The sequence below is a fragment of the Haliaeetus albicilla genome, chromosome 9 (assembly GCF_947461875.1).
Source record: "Haliaeetus albicilla chromosome 9, bHalAlb1.1, whole genome shotgun sequence".
Classification (NCBI taxonomy): Eukaryota; Metazoa; Chordata; class Aves; order Accipitriformes; family Accipitridae; genus Haliaeetus; species Haliaeetus albicilla.
The window spans coordinates 9,415,669-9,436,332 of NC_091491.1; the positions used below are offsets into that span (position 1 = coordinate 9,415,669).

Here is a 20,664-nt window from a genome sequence, read left to right on the forward strand (position 1 = left end):
TGTTTCTAAGAAATGCATGGCAGGTAAAGAAAGCCTACTGGTTTTTTTCTTTTCCCAAACCACTTGCATTTGATTCTTCCTCACCAAACCACCACCAAATCAGTGCCAAACCAGGCAGAGCACAGCGAGTGTACAGCTTTGCAGTTGTGCACAAATCTCTTTCAATTTGCCAGAGAGGAAGAAATTGGACAACATAGGTGGAATTCTTTTTTGTTTGATTTCCTTCCTCTCATTGCTGCTGTAATGAACACGTGAAAATTACCTCTAGCAAAACACTTAAGCTGAGATATAATCTGCCAAGGGAATTTGGGCATACAGTACCTGCTTAAAATAACAATAAATTAGACAGTTGGATGCCATATTCTCAGTGCAGCTTTGAAAGTCTCTGGCTTGAAGTATAATTACAAATAAGATTTAAACAATGCCATTTATTTATACAAGCTTGCTATGAGTCATGAATTGCATCTTTCTAAATTAACGAAAAGATTAATTTTCTCTTGTTTTCATTTCCATCATCCCCGATACCTTGCGGGGAATACCTTACAGAGTAAATGACTTCTGGGACCCCATCCGAAAACCATTCCAATGCGGAGGTTGGTGAGGAATGCTGCAGCTTCCCTTGGTAAAGTGCATACCTCCTGGGAACACCTGGCATGCGTGTTCAGACCTGTACAGAGCTATCCGCTGGTGTTTGGGTGGCATTCGTGTCTGGCTGTTGGACTGACTTGAAAGCACCCTCACTAGATTGGCATTTGCCTGTTTAAAAATAAAGTTCTTTGTGCTATGGTAGGTTGCATATCTATCTTGTCAGGTCCTTGTGGATTTACCTACCATCTAAAAGATGTTCAGTGGTGAGCTACATCTGTACTATGGTGTTTTCTGCACTTCTATCCAGACCAAACTTCTCTTGGTTCAGCACTGAAGGATTGACATAAGCTCTACAGCCCAGCTTCCCAGCAAATACCTTGCACACCATGTGGGTACTTGGAGTCAAGCATGGTTCCAGCCAATATCATGAGCAGAAGGAATAAAGGCTTTTGGGCATGAGACACTTACGCAAGATCTTAAGTCTACTCTCTACCTGTAACATGTATACCCCCACAGCAGAATGCTTTACAAGAAGTTTCTTTTATCTGAGAATCACTTTATCTGATAGCAGCGATTTTGGTGCTCAGAGTTTGCAGTACTTCCTGAATCCTCATGCACTTTAAATTTAGTGACCACACAGGCACTTCGCAATACTTCTGTGAGTTACTTTTAATACTCAGACAGCGTTGAGGTTTTTTTTTCTCCTTTGCCTCAGACTTGCACTGTTTTTTTTATTTCACCCCCTCTTCATTATGCAGCATTCTAATGGGCATACAGCTAAGATGCTTTATTTTCTGCCCAACATATAAATCAAGAATAAATGATGAAAAGGATTGACATATGTCCTAAAAGAAGTACCTTTAATACCAGTGACTGATGTGCAGGACCAAAGAGTGTGGATTGCTGTTCAGATTGAGGACTGGTTTGCCTTTTAATTTTAAAATGGATCTTTTATTTTTCTTCTCTGTTCAGTGAGAAAGCATGTTCACAGGACCCCAACAGGCTGTTTCTTCAACAGGAGCTCTGCCTTTATGTTCTGTACAAGTGTGGCGACTAAGCATTTTCTTCCTGACCCCCCCTCTTCAGCTGTTTAGATATTTCTATGCAAAAGTAGGGTGTGGGTAGGGAGGGATTATTTCAGTGGTAGTCCCTTGTGTGCAGCACCTGTGTCTAATCTTGATTGTCTCTGAAGATTTAAGTTTTCCACTTCACACATAAAAACATCCTGAGATAAGGCAGTGAGAGTTAGAGACTCTCTATCCCGAAAGTTGTATTTTATTGGCCAGCTATGAAACTTCAGGTTATTAAACATCATTGTAAGAAATTTTGGTAGGTCTGTTTTTCACCAAAGTTGTTTGGTGTTTTATCTTACTAAAAGACTGACAATATTGATTAACAGAAGTGAGAGTCGTAACTGACACAAGATAACGCATGCACTTCTGAGTTTATAGATACAGTGGAGTAATAGTGCTGGTTTGCTTCTGTATAGAGAGGAATAGCCACTATGGCTGGCTTCAGATCTATAATGCATATAGCTGTTCTGAAACAGGAAAGTCATTCTGGAATGAAATGTGGCCACTATGAGCAAAATAAAAGAACTTCAGCAATTCCAGTAAATGAAGACATGAATTGCAAAGGAAGTAGTTTCTTTTAAGCAAAGGGTATTTTGTAAGTCAGTCTCTAGGTTATTCTTTATTCCCCTCACCCCTTACCATTTTAATCTGTTGGCCAATTTTGGCCACGCTTGAAGAAGGAAGACTTCTCAAAGATGCAATGCTGCTAGAGGTTTCATAGAAATTTGGAGCCAGGGAAATGAGGGAGTCCCTGTAACATGAGCTTAATGTTTATTAGATGTGAAAGAAACCACAAAGGCAAAAGATTTTGAACATCCGCCACCTCTGAAAAATCTTGGAGAATGCTGTCTCAAGACATAAAGCCATAGGAAAACAGGGTTCATTAGTTCTGCTTTTAGGAAATAACTTTTTGCTATAAACTTGCTGTGAACTGCCTTGTGGGACCTTGCCAAGCCTTTCTTTGAAAAATATGTGGGCTTCTATGAGCTATGTGCTGCGGTTAACTCTTGATCTTGTGATTAGCTGTCCTGACTCTGAGGTGCACCTGTCATTAAGGAATTAATGCACATTCATGAGCAGAAGCTTAACAAATTAGAGCCTTTTACTGTTTATAGTTAAGGGGGGAAACCCAAACTCCTTCTCCAGCTAGCTATATTGCAGTGTCTCTTGAAACGAGTGGAGGCTATGTCCTTTTTTTTTTTTTTTTTCCTTCTACTGCGATGTTAATTATCACAAATTAAAGTGTAGGTGACTTGGTGACAGCAGTTTTAAAAAAAAATCGGACTCTTGAGAAATGAAGGGTTCAATATCACCCTATGTTTAAAAAAACCAGAAAACTTTCTGTGCAAGGTGAAGGAAAGGTTTTTCTGTGTCCTGGAAAGAATGTACAATTATTAATTTTTTTCCCAGGTTCCTGTACTCATCTATTTTTTAAGAAATTCATTACTGAATGTCCCGAGGGGTAGTTCATGGAATTTGGTATCGCTTTGAAATTCATGCAATGAAGTTAGAGTTAGTACTGTATTTGTCACTGGATGATCTTGAATTGAAGTATGGCATCTAACACTCCTAGCATGCTGCAGGAAGAACTAGGGTTCATCTTTGGCAAAGGAGGAAGCCTACTCTGGTGGATAGCAGTCCATGCTGAGGCTTGCGGGAAGGGTAGGGAGCTTAAGTCTCTTTCTGGGCTATGCTGCTCAATTATACATGAGCTCAGATGTATCGTCGCATCGCTCACTGTTTCCCTTTCCCCATATTTAAAACAGGTAATGATACGGATCTGAATGATAAATGCTTAGTACTTTCTAGATGAAAAACACTATAGAAAAGATGTTTCCATTTACACAAGTCTTGTTAAATTCCCAAGTGCTTGTTAATACAATTCCATTGCAACATTTCTCACTAGTGACTATGCTTGCTATGGTGTGTTTATCCACAGGAAATGTTTCCTTTTCTTCAATCCTAGTCTTTCCTTCAGAGTGGCAGTAAATTTTTGATTCCTTGTTTTGCCTTGCAACAGTTAAAACACAGGCAGGCCTGTCAGCTTTGTCCTATCACAGATGCCAGTTACTGTGAAATCAGACCTTTGATCAAAGGCCTTTGTGTTTGCAATATCAGAGGCTCAGCAGCCTTTATCACCTACCCACAATCTACAAATAAAGTTTGAACATGGAAAGTGGTTAAAATGGTTCTGCTTTACCAACATAGAAATAAAAGCTGCCCTACATCAGAGAGACTCTCTCTCCTAATAACAGCAACAAAAAAAAATGTTCCTGTCTGTTTATTTGGGATGCACATGTCTTATAATCTTCCTTCTCCTAATTTCCCTTTCATCTGGGGCTCTTCTAAGCACTTCACAAGAACATAACAACCAAGCCCTACTGTATCTGTGACACACATGATTATTGTTTATTATCTTCATTAGGCTAATGCAGACTCTGAAATTCTGCATGACCAAATAACTTACCCAAGGTTAAATAGTGAGGTAGTGTCAGGATTGGGAACAGAGCAGTCCTGTCTCTTAAGCCTGGGTTGAACTCAGGTTTTGCTAATGTGGGTGTGTTATTTAGGAGTGTGTATCACTGTGCTGTTACCATAGCCCTTCTCATAGAGGTCCAGTGGCAATGCAGCTAGGGAAAACCCAAAAACGTTGCTGTGGAGGGTGTTGTAGCTTCAGAAATTGCTACACGTCGCACCAAACAAAACACTCTCTAAATAAAACAGGGCAAGCCCTGCTTGTGCTATGAGGATTTCCTGGTATAATTGTAGTCACATGGCTACACCAATGACCCCTTCCAATTATAGAGAAGCCCTAGCTGTCATGCTTATTTTAGTGCACTCTATTCTCATGTAAGTATACACCCCCATGCAGGTATAAGGTTTTATACACAGATTTTACCACTGTATCAGCCATGGAGCTATTGTAGAACATAGTAAATTCTTTAATAGGTCATATTTAAGAAGCTAGACTGATGCATTTAAATATCTCCTGTGATAACTCCAAAGCTGGTTTCTTTTCTCTTTTCCCTAATAGCGCTGTGGGTAAGCCCTGGGTTCCTTAACAAGCTTTTGTGCCCCACACAGATCTTCTTTGAATACCTGTGTGCCTTACTAATTAACTGTACAAAGCCACTTGCTTTGTCACCTAGATGAATTTAAGGACACATTGCTTAGAATAGCTAATGCAGCCATGGACAGTTGGGCACCATGCTTGATCATTTCCTAGCACATCTTGACCAGGACCCAGAAGGAAATACAAATGCTTAATGCCTTTCTGTGGGAGGCGCGTGCACGCCCGTGTGTGTGCATGTATGTGTGCAGAGGAGGAGAGTCGCATGGCTTTGTGCTCAGGGAAAGATATTTTCAATCGGTGGGAGATGTTGGAGTGGGCAATGACAGATAGGCATTTCCACTCATACACAGGTAAGAAAAACGTCTTTGTTCAGAAGACTGCAGTGGCTGCTTTAAATAGTTATGGAAGAAAACACAAGAGGGTTCCAGGAGCTTACGCTGGCCACGTGTAGTAATATACCCGCAAACATCATCTGTGGGAAAAATGTCTCCCTCAAGTCACGTGGTGATACGAAAAAAGCTCCTCTAAGCAGAACCTTTTGATTTATTTACATCATGCATGTTGTAGGATTCTTGCAAAGGTCAGTGCACTTGTGATGGGAGAGTTCCCCAAGTGAATACCAGAATGGGGAGAGGGAAGGAGGAAGGGAATATGCGTTGGGTATGAGAAGCTGCTGTACAGATTGTAGTGCCCTCCGGATCAGGAGATGGGTGAGACCCATAAAGTCCTGGTTAGGGTGCTCTAGAGAGAACAGGGAAAACAGGTGAATGAAAGGGAGAAGCATGCAAGGGTGGCCTTAGAGTAGCTTTATTCTCCTTCCTTTATGCAGGATGACACACTCATAAACCTACTTACCATGTTCAGCAGTGGTGTCTCAGAGACGTTTAAAGCATATATTTAACAGTAAGGGCCATTCTGGGATTACTAAAGTTAGGGTAGGTATTTTTATCGGCAGCCAAAAGCTTTTTCATCTCAAGTTAAAACAAGAAGATTTAGGTAGCTGCTTGAAATCACAGGGCTTTGGAGTTTTTTTACAGATTTCCTGTCATGTTAGAAGTGGGCTGCAGCACCAAGTTTGCATTACAGTTTTATCCAGGTTTTAATTGTGGAGGGTATGCTATAGGCAATTCCAGCTTTTCCTGCTTTTGCACTTAAAGCCTCAGGATCCTATCCAGATCTAGGTCCCAGAGGGAAATTCATGTAGTGGACATTAACTAATATTGCGGAGCCACTTTTTAAAATTGGCACGCAGCTTGTCAGGAGTGCTGGAGATGTGCTCATATACCCCCATCCCGACATGAAGCTGATTACCAGAACTCTTTATTAGCCCAGGACCATGACAGTAGACGTGTTGTGCTTTGACTGAGAAACTGGTGTCCTGCACAGCAGAAACCTGCCTGGAATGTGCCTGATGTTCCCTGCCGGGCTGCTTTACTACCTGCCTGCTGTTCTTCTCCAGGCCACTCTGTACAGGGTACCTCTGCATCTGGAATCTCCCCTGCATTTTATAAAATGTTCTTTGTAGTAAAAAAGAATAGAAAGCTCCTTACAATTACATACAAGTATGCCAGCGTGCCCTGGACAGCTTGTGATGTTCCAAAATAGCTTCAAGGCATTGCTAAGCAGAAGCAAAATGCAAATGAGAAAAGAGATGCAGTCACTTGGAAGTATGTCCAATCTGAGTGCATTTTTCTACAGATTTGATAGAAATCTTCTTAACTGGAGAAATTAGCTGTCATCTGCTGTAAATCATCAGTCACTAATTACCCCAGTTGTTCACTCATATCTCAGTCTTCTGTTTCACAAAAGTGTGTGTGGCTATAAAAGAGGAGGGAGTGGGTAAAAAATCCTCACTCACTGGAGTCTGTGACACTGGACAATATAGACGCTTTCTTCTGTTAGCCTTCGCAACCTTGAGATCTGAGGTTTTTGTTTCTCTCTAAGTAATTTTTTTAGTTAACATTTTGAATCAAATTTCATTACAGTGAAATGTGATCTGTTGACAGCCCCAGAGACATAGCTCCTTGTGCATAGAAGGTACACCTGATAGCACGGGCTTTTTGGTGGGCTGCTTCTTCCTAACCTGCCTGAAAATCTTGAGTCCGACAGGGGCTGTGTCAGAAGATAACAGTGCCACTTCTCACGGTCTGCGTGACTGAGGCAGGCAACAAAGTGACCAGCTAGAGGTTATGCTTGCACAGAACTAGGTGGAGAACTGTTATCCTCACGTCATGCACGCCATTAGTTCTCAGTTTAGTACTGTTAAAATATTTGCATGTACTTTGGCTGGTTCCAAGCAAGTCATGTCCGCCTATTTACTAGATAAGGTGGTACAGAGCATTCAGTAGGATATGGTAGTATGCTTCAAATGTATTTGGTTAAAATATAATCAAGAAGATGAAAAAGTAAAAAGGCATCAAATTGATTCTGAGAACAAGAGCCTAATCATTATGTATTGTCTCTAGAAGAACTTGTAAATGACTCTTTCCTTTGTTCATTTTGTCTAGCCAGAAAACCATGAGAATAGAGCTGTGAAGTCCATACCCACATCCGTACAAAGCCAGCAAAAATCTCCAAAATGTCTCCAAAAAAGATTTTGTAGATGCTTATTTTAATTTCCTTGCAGTTTGTGGCTCATGCCAGTTTCCTGACTCATTGTCACTCTGGTATGGTGATACGCCAGGTTTTCCAATAAGGAAAACAAGGGAGTGGTGAGTCACTGGCTGAATTCATATGCACTTGATTTGCTCTATCATTATCTATACTGTTTTTATTTATTTTAATTAGCTTATACAGAAAGTCTTTGAGATATGTTTCATTGCGTGAATTAGCTAGACTTGTTAGTCTTCTGTAAAGATTAGAAAGCCAGAAGACAACTAGAGCTTTTGGTAGCAGGCCCACTTTTTTCTGCCATAGCATGCATAAGGAAAGTATGAATGGGGGGAGTCTCTGAATTTTCTAAGATTTTAGTAAGTGAAATAATAATGTTCTTATTTTTTGAGGCTCTGCTCTTTGATCTGAAAATCTGTTAAGGCTGCTGGTCAGCTCTAAAACGTCACAAGAGTAGCCCTTTCCCTCAGTCAAGATTGTGTTAGAGCAGAGGTATTGCAGTGCAAAGTGTGCCTTGCTTGGTTTGTGTGAGTTAAAAAACTAGAAAGAGGGTCTGAATTGAGTCCTGAGGTAGAGATGCTGGGTATGGGAGAAAGGTCTGGGCAGCTTCATCTGAAAGCTGTTAATGATTCCTGCCATTTCAGCTGACTAATATAAACCTTAGCTACTACTTGCATTTCTGCTGGTTGTTTAAAGTTGTAACAGCTTTTAATTTTTACCATTCCACAAAAAGGAATCTTTCCAAGTCTCAATGCACAGGTTTGTTTTTAAGTTCAAGTCTAGGTTCCAATTCATTTTAGCCTGTCCTTTTAGCCAAATCATGTAATTTATCTCTAACTGAAGTCTTCCCTTGGCTTGTGGGAATTGCGAGGCCGATTAAGATAGGCTAAGGCAGGAGTCTCAAAGTGAGATGAAGCGGGGTGAAATTAAGGATCTCAGTGTAGGGAGCTGTATGGCAGGGGTGGAAAGGAGAGCAAAGTGACACTGTGAGCTTAGTCTCAGATTTGACCCGTGTCATTTTCCAATTTTACTGGTGAGAGCTGTTGTTGCATTGGATCATAAATGGAAAATCTTCTGTTTTGGAATTTATTTAAGCTCTTGGGCTCACCTTGGCCGAGTATCCCACGTTTCCCCATTTGACAAGGGCTTCCTTCCCAGCCATAGTCCTGGGAACAGGCCTACACTGTAATTAGGGAGATGAAGGATTTGATTAGGGTGTGGTTTTGCCAGTGAGGCACCAAGCATTTGGCAGCCATAGTTGCATTCAAATTCCCATTTGTTTTGTTTTGATTTTTTTTTTTAAATCTGAGCAGGACTAGCTGTCCTGTGCTGCCTTCCCTAGACGCCCTGACCCTGTGTTAATGATGCCTTGTGCTAATTGATTCTACACCTGATGAAAATTTTTTATCTCCTCCCACTCTTGCAGGCAATTTTGTGCTAAGACTTTGCGTACAATATTACAGTGGAGTTTGAGCTATGTTAGAGGAACCATCATTTATTACTATCTAGCCCCTGCCAGAGAAAGAGGAAGAAGGTTTTTTTTAATGTATTTTCTTCTCCAAGCCCTTGGTTAATTGCATTCCTTATTTTTTTTCCTAATGCTTAATTACTTGTTACATGCCGTGCAGGTAAGCCAATAGCCTTTGGGAACGAATGAATAGCTCAGATACTTCCCCACTGATATTATAGTAATGATAAAAACATTGAATGGAAAAAGTGGGTGTGACAGGTGGTGCAAGTCTCTGAGGATAACATTGGTTTTTGATTCAGAATAGGAATGTCACTACAAAGCAGACAGAAATTTTTATTTTGTTTCCCAGGCAGTAGCGTGCTTGGCAGAGTGTACAGCATCTATTCTAATGAAAGCCCACTGAAAGTGCTACTTAGGTAAACAGCAAGTCCTCTTCTGTGTCAAAGCTACAGGTGTATGTCCTTATGAGCTTGGTCTCCATTTCAAACACACTCATCTGAGATGAGCCTTCATCCTGTCACCTTTCTGTACGTGCAGGTAGTGGGAGGCTATCGGTGTCTGTGAAGGCATTGAACTCTCACACTTACCTGCTCTGGGGTTCTGTTGGCGGATTTTTAAGCAGCTGTTTCATGGCCTGTGAATGACTGTAGTGCTGGACACCAAGACCCTGGCTCATTCTGATCTTTGGCTTGAACTGCTGTGCTGGATTTCTTTCTTCACAGTGCTCTGCTTTATTACTCAGGGAAACCCCCTTCTAAACATGCCACTGTGGGTGTTGGCAGTTTCTTTTCAATGCTTTCTAGGTCACAAGTTTCTTGCATGCCAGTGTGAGCAGATCTTAGGAAACCCTTGTTTTGATTTGTCTAGTTGCTGGTTTGGTTTTGTTTGTTTGTTTTTAATCCTGCAACACTATTTCAAAACCAAAGACTGTTTCACCAATGCATATTATCATGTCATGCAATAGTGGAAATTAGTTTTGCAGAAGGAAAGTCAGTGTGTGTGTATGTCCTAAGGAAGCTCCTATCAATGTTTTCAAGCAAGAAGTCACCACTCATTTATTAATACTTAAAGAGCAGGCCTGCTTCTTTTTGCACATAAGACAGGAATGCTTTCATGGTAATCCAAAGAAGGTGGTACTGCGTTTTAGTTCTAGACTTGCTAGTTCTGGTAGCAGTGGGAATTTATCTTGAGGTACAAATATCAGCAGGGCTACCATGGTGGTTTTCTGCAGCTGAGCATTTAAATACGGCCCAAATTGTGAAGCGGGCGTTTAATAGCTAGTGGGTGGCTGAGCTGAAGCCAGCTCGTTTGAAGCTTAGGGATCTGTGTGTGAACTGCAGTCACACCTTGGGGTTGCAGTGAAGATACAATCACAGAGACCTGAGAATAAACTTCTCTCCACCTAATCTTTTCACATGTCTCTGAACAGACAGGTGTGTACACCACTCCTGTGCCTCCTTAATGCATTATTTGAAACAGGTTGAATATGGCTGCAGGCATGAGGAAGAGCCTGATGGTAGGAAGGTGGCTTGTGCCTTTAATGGTTAGGAGGCTATCCCTGCTTAGTTACCTTCACCTGCGGGAGCTGGTCCTGGAAGAACCAGAGAGCATCGCCTGGGAAGGAGAATGCCTTCATAAGGAGGAGAGGTAGGTAGCAGCAGGTAATGGAGGAAAAAGAGTTGTCAGTACAGAGTCTGCTCTGGCTCTTTGGGAGCCAAGAGAGTGTGAGTCTGGGTTCTCCTCCGCCTCCCTTGAGGATTCCCCAAAGAGGGGTGCAAGTCCAGGGCTGCAGTGGGGCAGGTGCTGGGGGCACACATGATTGCTGCCAGTGCCTGGCCTGCATTTTGTGGAAAGTTGTGTGCTGGTTCCTTTCAAGCACCTTAATTTTTCCCTATTAAAAGATACCTTTAAAAATGCATGTGCTTTTAAAGTAAGTACTTATGTTGGCCAATGGTATTGCAGCACACATGCAGTGTTTAAAGAATGTGCATTGGCGTTACTGGCACAAGGTTTGGTGAGCTGAAAACCTGTTGCTTTGTTTCTGTAGCTTTGCACTCTGTGTGCAGGCTAACTTTATATTTTGCACCTGCCTTGGAAGCAGCTTGAAATCCAATCATGACGTTTTGTTTTGGTGAGTGGAAAATGGGGCTCTCCCAGGGAAGCTCTAATGTCTTTTTGCTTTGAAATTGTGATTTCATTGTGGCTTAGCTTACGAACACTGTCTCTTACCATGGTGACTCTTTATTCACAATACAGGTAGCAGTAGTTAGGTGAAGAGCCCATGTTTCTTTTAACTATAAAGGATAACCAGGGCACTCTGCACACTAGATCTGCTATGGAGTAATTCTGGAAATGATGATTAACACAAGAAACATCTGTACTAAGTTGACCTTCTGTTCAGAGCATCTTTTTGCCCCATATCAGATGACCTTCCAGTCCTGCAACTTTTGTTTTGTTGTAGCTCTGTTCAGGAACACAAAGCCTATCTAGGCAAGCAGTTTGCCTCATCTGTGATCTGTATCACCTACCTTCTAGTTTGAAGCCTGAACCCCACGCTTCCAGGAAAATTCACCTTTCCCAAAGCATTTCCCCTAAATCAGAGGTAACTTAGTGATTAAATGTGGACTTCCATTCCAAAAGCCTCAGTATCAGGTCTTTTGTATTCACAGTTTGTGAAATGGCCATTAAAAATAGCAAGAGTACTCTGGATCCTAGAAACCCTCTGACACTGTCAGTGGATGAGGTCAGCCACGTTCCTCTTCCCCATTTACTTGACATTCCCTCCCTATCTAACACTCCACACCCAAAGACCTTTTATCCTCCAAATTGCTCTTAAAAGTCCTCTTCATGCCCAGTGCCCGCAAAAATCCGATAACTGCCTTGGTGTCTTTGTCAGGTACTTAGACGCTAGCATGGCAGTCCTAGTAAAGTAACCTAGATAGGGCTGAAGTAACTAGTCATTCCTCTGTCTGGTTTCCCAGTAAGTCCTGTCTTTGTGCCCATCTTGATCAGCACTTCTGGCTAGGTACTGCCCATGTTTCATCTCATTGAGTTCCAAGCTCTACATCAGCATTAACAGTGTCTGGTTCAGCTGGTAAGATACTTTGGAAGGTTGGCACTGTGTTTCCTGTATGTTTGTTCAGTCATGAGAATGCCGAATGTGCTTACGAAGTACTAGGTGATGGCACTAACGTGTGCCATGTAATCAATCATAAAAGACATCCCAAATGGCCATCAGCCTGCTGAGAGGCTGTCTCGGGAAGAGGGGTGCCTGTTCGCTGCACATGGCTATTTCGAGATCCTACTGGGACATAGGTATGAACTTTAATCCAAGAAAGGCCTTGTCAGCCCTATGTGGCAGCTTCCCTTTCTTGGATTGCATCAGGTGTTGTGAGACACCTGGGAGCATAACTCTACAAGCAACATGATCACTGTCTGGAGCCTGGCTCCAGCTATCTCTGCCTTCCCATCATCTAGAAGCAGAAGGGAAAGTCAAAAGCTCTATCATTTTCCTGTATTCTCCCCTGGTCTATCATTGCTTAATTGTATCCCTAATTCTTATTAAAGTTTGAGGTGAGTCATTGCCATGGTGAGGTGGAAACAGAGCTGAGCAAATTTAAGAGAGGAGGAGTGTCTTCCCATGTGAGCGTGCTGAGCAGGAAAACTCCCACAGCAGAGAGAAACTCCTATCACTTCATAGATGTGTTGCATCATCTGCTTGCTGCTGCCTCTAATTTAATGCTCTAAATCCCATATCAAAACACCTGTAGTCAAAAAAGAATATAAAATAGACTTGGAGTGGGAAATTCATGCCAATTAGACATGCAGATCTCTCTTAATCATCTGAGACCTTCTTCCAAGCTCACACAGGACTTAGAATTGTGGTCCTATACTGTCCTGTTGCATTGACTATCCACAGAACCCACTTCCCTCTCCACCACCAGAATAAAGTTGTAGGCTTAATCCAAGGTGGCTGCACTTTAGTGTCCTAAATGCATTTGATTTGTGGCTACAGTAGTTCAAGCTTGTAAAACACATGATGATCTCTTGTGGAAAAAAGCACTGTAGAACTGTAAAGCCGTTGTCACTGGGCAGATAATTTCTTTGTAATGAACTGGAAGACCTCCTCTACTTTACTGTGTAGGTACCATTATAATCCCTTGTACTTGCTGTTCTGGTTTCTGATGCAAATCCAAAAAAATCTTCTTTCGGAGGCTATGTTTTCCATCGTATCCCAGGCTACTGCTCCTTGTAACTTTGGATAGTTTAATGTGCCTCTGGCATTTTGGCACAGCTGGGAATATGTTGCTGTAGGCAGGGCAGGCTCCTTCAGGGTGATGGGGGGAGATCTGGACATGCGTGTGTATTCCATCATGGGATTAGGAGCACAGAATCCCAGAGTAGTTGAGACTGGAAAGGACCTGTGGACGTAATCTAGTCCAACCCCCATGCTCAAAGAATCTGCTTCCTCAGACAGTTTTAATAAGGCAGGGCTACAGCTCTTAATCTCCCTTTTCCCATCACTGAATCATTCCCTTTGGTATCCTGTGGCAGGACAGTAGGTTGTGCTGTTTTGCTTTTTGTACAGGTGAGATTCTGTTATGGGCTTGCTCTTGACTGGTGCCCCTGCTAGTTTAGAAGGTATGACTCCTGCTTAGTGATCACTTCAGCACAGAGGTTTCTACCATGAGACCGAACAGCTTCAGAATACATTTTTTCATCAGCTGCCATCCTAATTAGAGCGTTTGCTGGGAGCAGTACAGTTGCAGTGTCCCTGGTTTAGTATTTTACTGCTTTGTTTTTCTTCGCGGCCTTTAGGTAATATACTTGCAGACCATTTCGCAGAGTTTAAAGATTAAAATGAAAATCCATCATGAGGTCAGTGGGAGTTGAAGCCCCATCCTGAAAGAAAGGTGGGTGCAGAACTTCGCCCTTCGTTACTGAAATAAAAGAAGCTGCAAATTGATGGGCTGAACAGGAGCATGTCATCCACCAGGAAGCCATTTGCCCATGGATCAGGAGGTGAATGGGCATCACTGTGACCACCCAGTGATGTACCTGTTCGGATTAAGTCTTGTATTGAATGTGTCTGTAAAAGTAAGAAAAGCTTGGATCCCTCTGACTTGGCTTCTCCAGCTGGAGTGTCTAGGGCTCAGCTGTGAGGAGGTAGTAAGATATTTCATTTGTGTGTAACACAACTGAGTGATGATAGGACAGCATAAGAAAACATTGTATTCAGTATTTCCTCCCTTCTTCCATGTTCTACTTGAGAATGTTTGTGGGTTTATCTTCTATAAAATTGGGATTATAGTACCCACAAGTTGTTCTGACTTGCTGAGCTTCACCTGATGTGGGCAGTCTGAGACCAACCAATAATGGAGCACAAATTGAAGGTGTTCAGAGCTGGTTAAGCTAAGTAAGGCTTCCAGGTTGGGTTGCAAGAGAACCGTTTTTTTGTGAAAGGGTGGGACACCAAGGGAAATGTGTAAGTCATCTAAGCCACAGAGGGTTTTGCTAGGCAAATAAAAAAATTATTTTTATTCATCAGATACTGCCTGGATAATGATATCTCAGTTATTAATGGAGCAAATGTGGGAAGGATAGCCAAGAAATGCGAGGGCACTTTGAAGATGGAGGTAAATCTGCCATCCAAGAGGAAGCTAAGAGTTCCTGTTGGAATTGGAGTAGACAGCAATGCTCCAAAGGAAAAGAAAGGCTAGGGGAACACTGTGTCTGGCTGGATGTAATCAGGCACCTAATACTTCAGAAAATTACAGAATCACAGAATAATCAAGGTTGGAAGTGACCTCTGGAGATCACCTAGTCCAAGCCCCCTGCTAAAAGGTCAACTAGCGCAGGTTGCTCAGGACTGTGTCCTATTGGATTTTGGGTAACTCCAGGGATGGGGAATCCACAACCTCTCTGGACATCCTGTTCCAGAGTTTAACACCCTCACAGTAAAAAGGTTTTTTCTTATATTTAAATGGAATTTCCTGGATTTCCGTTTGTGCCCTTTGCCTTTTTTCACTGGACACTAGTGTGAAGATCCTGGCTCTGTCTTCTTTACCCCCTCTCCTATCAGGTATTGATACACATTGATAAGATTCACACCCTTTCCCACCCCAAGCCTTCTCTGCTCAGGGATAAACAGTCTGACGGAGAGAATACGAAGTGGGGATGGTTGTAGGAGGTTGAACTAGTGTTACTGGGCAGATATTGGTAGTCTAAAGCCAACCTGGATGCTGCCCTCAGTAAATGGTGATGTACAAGTAATAAAGAATGGGACAAATGAGCTTTCTTGCTTTTTCCTTCCTTCTCTGTATCTTTTTTTCCTTTAGTACCTTTAATTAATGTCTGTTTTCTTGGCATTGTCCCAGATGTCTTCTGGGAATTGTTATCACTGGGTCTTTTATCTCTTGTGTTTGTCATTTAGTGTGATCCTGGCAGTCCCAAAAGCTAAGATATTTATGGTGAGTGAGTTCAGGTTGGTGCTTAGTTTATTCCCATGACCTGCAGTGATGAGCAGAATCAGTGTGGATAAAGCCTCAGGTCAAATTTTGAACTGGAGGTGAACTTTTATAGATGTTCAATACAGTTGGAGAATGGTGTTTCTCATTTTTAAAAAAAGAAACTTGCATATACTCAGTTTTGGGGAAGACAGTAGCTTAAATAAGGAAGTCCCAGAGATTAAGAGAGCAGCTGTCTCTGTTCAAGACACAAGAGGTCAGAGTGCAGTTTTTTTAGACCATAGACAAACGCTCATGCCTATGGATCTGTATCTGACACAACTGGACGATCTTCAGCTTGGCAAATGTGTGTCCCCCAAGATGAGTTATAAAAGCTCTCCTGTGCATTTTCCTTGTTGGCTAGTTGGTTACAAAAGCAAGCCTGTTCATACGTACCTGACATTACGTGTGTTTATATGTTTGATACCTAAGTGCTAAATCTAGCTGAATATGTAAATACTACAAAACCCATTAATTTTGCTTATACCAATTAATATATTGGGGGTTCAGGGAAGAGAGAAGGTTGGTTTTGGTTCTGCTTGTAGTTGCTTTAAAGCTAAGCATTTGGTCAATTACCCACCTGTACTGAGCTATTTTAAATTTATTTTCTACATTTGTTTTGGAAATGAGAACCCCCCAGAAGTAGTTAAATGTGAAAACCTCCATCATTGCTCCTATCAATGTGTCATATCTCCTCCCAAGAGAGATTTGTTAAAACTTGTCTTGGATTCAGTTTGTCTGTCTTGTTGAACCATTTGAATCACCTAAGGCAGAGAATCAGTTTCCCTATATTTCTGTAAAATAACAGAAGTAAGGGATCTGGATTCTGCAGAAAACAAACAAAAAGAAACCCCTTATCTTATTTAAGTAGAAAGGAAAAACCAGTTTCTTGTGCATGAGGGTTTCATTCCCAAACTCTTCGCATGGTATCTACCTACCTCTGCTGTTACTGTAGTAGGCCAAAATTATTGAGTGTGCATGTATAGAAAGGAAGCTGATGTGCAAACTTTAGAAGTTATGTGTCTAAACTACTGGAATTTGAAACTTTGCTGATGCTTCACAAAAGGTTTGAGTTGTATGCTTTTCAAAGGCTGATGGCACTGAGTTTCTTCTCTCTTGTTTTCCCTGCAGGTGTGTTACTAGACATCCAGCAGCACTTTGGAGTCAAAGACAGTGGGGCTGGCTTATTACAGACAGGTAAGAGTATTTGTTTTCTCGCTGGTTTTTATAACCTTCCACTTCTCAGAAGGGTGCCTTCAGGTTTCTTCATTTATGGCCCTTGGACACACTGGCTGTGAAGTACACTCTTGCTAGGAAGATGAGTGAACATGAGGGGTTTTTTGGTTTTGATTTTCTGCTGGGTGGGAGATCAGGTATCAGAATGACTTGAGTGCAGAATGTGCCAAAAGCTAACAAGCCTAATGATGTTATTTATGACAACTAAATTCAAATAGGAGGTGCCAACTTCCCCTAGATCAGAAAACTCATGATAAACCAACAGCAGCATCCTGTTGTTCTCACTTCTCTTAACTCTCTGTAGGTTGGTAATAAGTGTGATGTATGATGCCCTTCATGTGCTCTACAGAGCATCTGCTGAATGTACAGTAATTGGGAGTACAGTGTGGCATGAAAATGTAAAACTCATCAGGACAAGTACTTGAGGATGAAAACTGCAGGAAAGGCTAACAATCATTGCATTCACAGTAACTCATGGATTAACAATATCCCTATGATTTTGGTAGTGTCAGCTTCAGACATTTCTCTCCTTGTGTGTAACGAAGAAGGATTATTGCAATCGTGATGTCCTTTTAATGTAGCAGACATTTTAATATTGCAGACATCTGCAGACAGAGCTGTACAACCCCAGGACAAACGCAGCTTTTCTGGCCTCTAGTCCTGAGGTGGTTTAGAGGAGTGCCTTTGTCAATGGGCTAGATTTGATGATGTTGAGTAGCGGTCTCATGTAGTTATGACAGCACATTTGGTCTTTATGGAGAGTTGAAAGGACTAGCTGGAGAGCAAATACAGTATTTTAAGGAGAGAAACAGTCTGGTTTGGAAATTTCCTATAGAATTATTAGTTGGAGTCATAGATTTGTGGTGCTGTGGTTGTCTTGTCACTGTCATCTGTCTGAGGGAACCACACTGGAACAATTATATCTCTGAAAAAATTAGAATTCAATTAGGATTAGAAATAGTGTGCCAGAAAGACATTTTTTTCCATGCTTTTTTCCTTATGCTATCACAGTGGATCCCAAATGCCTGTCAGGAGCTTGTCCGTGAAACTGTAGGCAACAATAAAGTGTATAAAATAATTCATTCTTTACGATCACGCTAGAGGTGAAAATGTTCTGGAGCTCCATTATTTGGCCTTTGATTTCAAACTATGTGAACCACTGCAAGTATCTCCTCCTTTTTATTTTCTGCAACCTGTGACACAGCAGGGTCCTCACCTGTGGTTACAGCTTCTTGGTAATGTTGCAATACACACAATTAATAACAGTTTGTGTTAGGGCTTTAAAAACTCTCTTCTTGTGGGACAGCAGAGTTCAGCTAAGCTGATGTGTACAGCACATGTCCAGAACAGAAAGCCTGAGCTTTACAAGTGTTACCGATTATAAGCAGCATCAATCAGTTATGCCCACAGTGGCACTGGTTGTCCGTCAGGCTCTTTTCTACAGCAATTATTTGTATTTATTTATTGTACTCAGAGGAACAAGTCCTCAATGTATCATTAGACATGAAGTGCCTTCAAGAAAATATTCTAGTGGAAAATGACACTTGCCAAAGCATATATTTAATCTTCATTCCCCTCAGTGGATGAAATCCTTCTGCAGATGATTTACTGACAGCAAATAAGAGCTAAGCTCCAACAGGGCATTTCATTTGTTAATTGCAAGAAACGTTATTTATTTCTCTAGCAAACATACAGGGCATCTGAAAACAGCATCACTGAGGTATTGCAAGATTGCTGCTGAGTGTGTCATACGTTTTGTAACTCATAGTTGTTGCTTAAAGAAAAGCAACATTTTTCTCTTGGTTTTTTGTTGATCTGAAAACTGAGGGCTTGACTTTGCCCCTGCAATATAGATAATAATGTATTAATCACAGCGCCATCACAGGAAGAGAGTTCTCACAAAATAAAACACCGTTTCACCTAAGTAAGAGTAGGGACACATAGCTGAAAACTTATTAAATGTATTACTTAAGCTTAACAAGTTTCTGTGTTGGCAGTTGGCCCATGTACCCTTAACCCTGGTGAAATAAAACACGCTGGCCTAGAACACCATAAACACTACTTTTAATCTTTTGTCTGCTCTCGATAAGTCTGACGTCTCTAGATGTGCAAATTGGGGAAAATGGATGCAGAGTGTAAAAGCATTTGACCAAGGTTGCAGAGGAAGCCTGTAGTAGAACTGGGGCCGGGACTGATGTCTCCCAGACCTCTGCCTTAACCTTGAACAGTTCGTTTGCAAGCAGACAGACAGAAATACCATTTTATTCCCAAGAGATGGTCCTGCTAACTAATTGAGTGATGTGAGACGAAAGACTGCTCATCCTGAATATGTCCTCTGAATAAAGAGTGGATTAGTCCTCAGGTTGTTAATCCTGCATCTAAATGAGTCCTAAATTAATTTACAATGTTAATGAGGGGGAGTGAAATGTGGTATTCACTGGCAGTTCATATCACTCATCAAACAGGCTTTAAAAAATAATAAAGAAAATCCTTTTAACTGAGAAACAAGCGTGCACACAGATTTAGGAAGAGGTGGTACTGAAAACTCAAACAGCAAGGGGAAAAGAAATCCACCAAAGGCAAGGTATGACCCTGCATTCATACCATAACCCATTCTTTGCAGGCAAAGCCAATCTCATAGCTCTCTCATTCCAAATGTTCAAAAGCCAATTCATACACTCTCAGCTTCTGGTGCTCTCTGGAAAGCAAAGGTGACTGGTTTCTTAGGAATTGCAAAGACAGAATTTGAATTTTTGTCTTCTTTTATATTAATCCCAAGATACAAGCTGCTCTTTGCCTAGGAGATATAATGAAAACTGGTTAGAGGGTCACTGTAGCTCCCTATACAGAAAAATCACAGAGACACTCCAGCCTCATCCATAATGGAAAGGAGCAGAACGTGGTAGTCTCTGCAGCAAGGATCCTGTGACAGCAAAGGACACACTGACAGATGGATCGCAATTGCTGCTTGCCTGGTAGCATTGTAGACCAACAGGCATATAATGATCTTGATTCCAGAGCCTCAGTTATCTCTTGATGCTGCTATAATTCTGTGCTGATCTTCCTTTTTAAAGCACTATGTACGCAGTTATAGAAATATTAGTTAAGTTCACTTAACTGTCCTACAGGTCTGCATCCAAGTTTTCTTGTGCTTTTCATTTCTTTTTGGTGGCTTTTCCCAGCTGGAGAAAGGGTAATCCTGGCTGGTCTCAGAAGGTGATAGAGCATCTCCTTGCCTGCTTGAGCTGTACAGCTGTAGTCAGTCAATACATTTATAAGCCAAACCACAGAAAAGGTCTTTCCCATGTGTGGAGTTAGGTAGGAGCAGCAATTTGGACTCACCAAAACTACAGGCCTCTAAAAACACAAAGACTGAGAAGACGGACAACTAGATTTGTAGAACTGCTTCAAAATAGTGTTACATTTGCATATATACTTAGACCACATGAGTAGTGGCCCAATGCTGTACTCTGTTTTTCACTAGATTTCTTCCCCTTCTTCCTTCAATTTTTGTGCTTTATTGCTCTGTCTGCTTTCCTTGCCCTTGGATTTATTTTGCGTTTGTGTCTGTTGCCAGTGTCTATTTAGCACACCAGAGCTCTAATAATAATAGTGCCTGGCTCTCAATACAGTTTGTCTTCTGTAGATCTCATGATGTTTTATATAGGGAGGAATAATGAGGCTTGCCCTGTTCTACAGATGGGGAAACCAAGAAAGCCAGATGGGAGAAATGACCTGCCCAAAGTCACACAGTGGGTCTGAGGCAGAGCCAGAATGAGAACTGCAGTCCAGTTCCTGAACATGCAACGTTCAACTAGGTTAATGCTTAGAACCAGAGATTTGGTCCTTGTTAATGGGCACCTTAATCTTCTAGCCTAGGCAGCTCAAGCTCAGGGGAAGGCACATAGAGCAGTGGGGACTTTTGCAAGTGGAAACTGTAAGGCATCAAACGGAGGGTATGGCAAGGATTCCATTGAAATCCAGAGGGGGAAAGTGTCTGTCTTCAGAAAGAGCATAGGGATGTCATTAGAGGAAACCTTGGTAACCAAAAGTTTATACCATAAGGTCAGAAGAAAGGAAATGTGTAAGGAGCGAGAGATCTGGAAG

General features: G+C 41.6%; 1 protein-coding gene across 2 annotated transcripts in view; it reads left to right on the plus strand.

The window, feature by feature from the left end:
- LOC104314634 (SPNS lysolipid transporter 2, sphingosine-1-phosphate) overlaps positions 1 to 20,664 on the plus strand; it is a 141,782-nt gene that overhangs the window by 21,196 nt on the left and 99,922 nt on the right. For both annotated transcript variants that reach the window (XR_011326093.1, XM_069791467.1), the window contains exon 2: positions 16,453 to 16,518. Coding sequence is in view for 1 of the 2 variants with exons in the window: in XM_069791467.1 (XP_069647568.1) it covers positions 16,453 to 16,518 (66 nt within the window). In the remaining variant the exon portion in view is untranslated. The remainder of the gene's footprint in view (positions 1 to 16,452; positions 16,519 to 20,664) is intronic.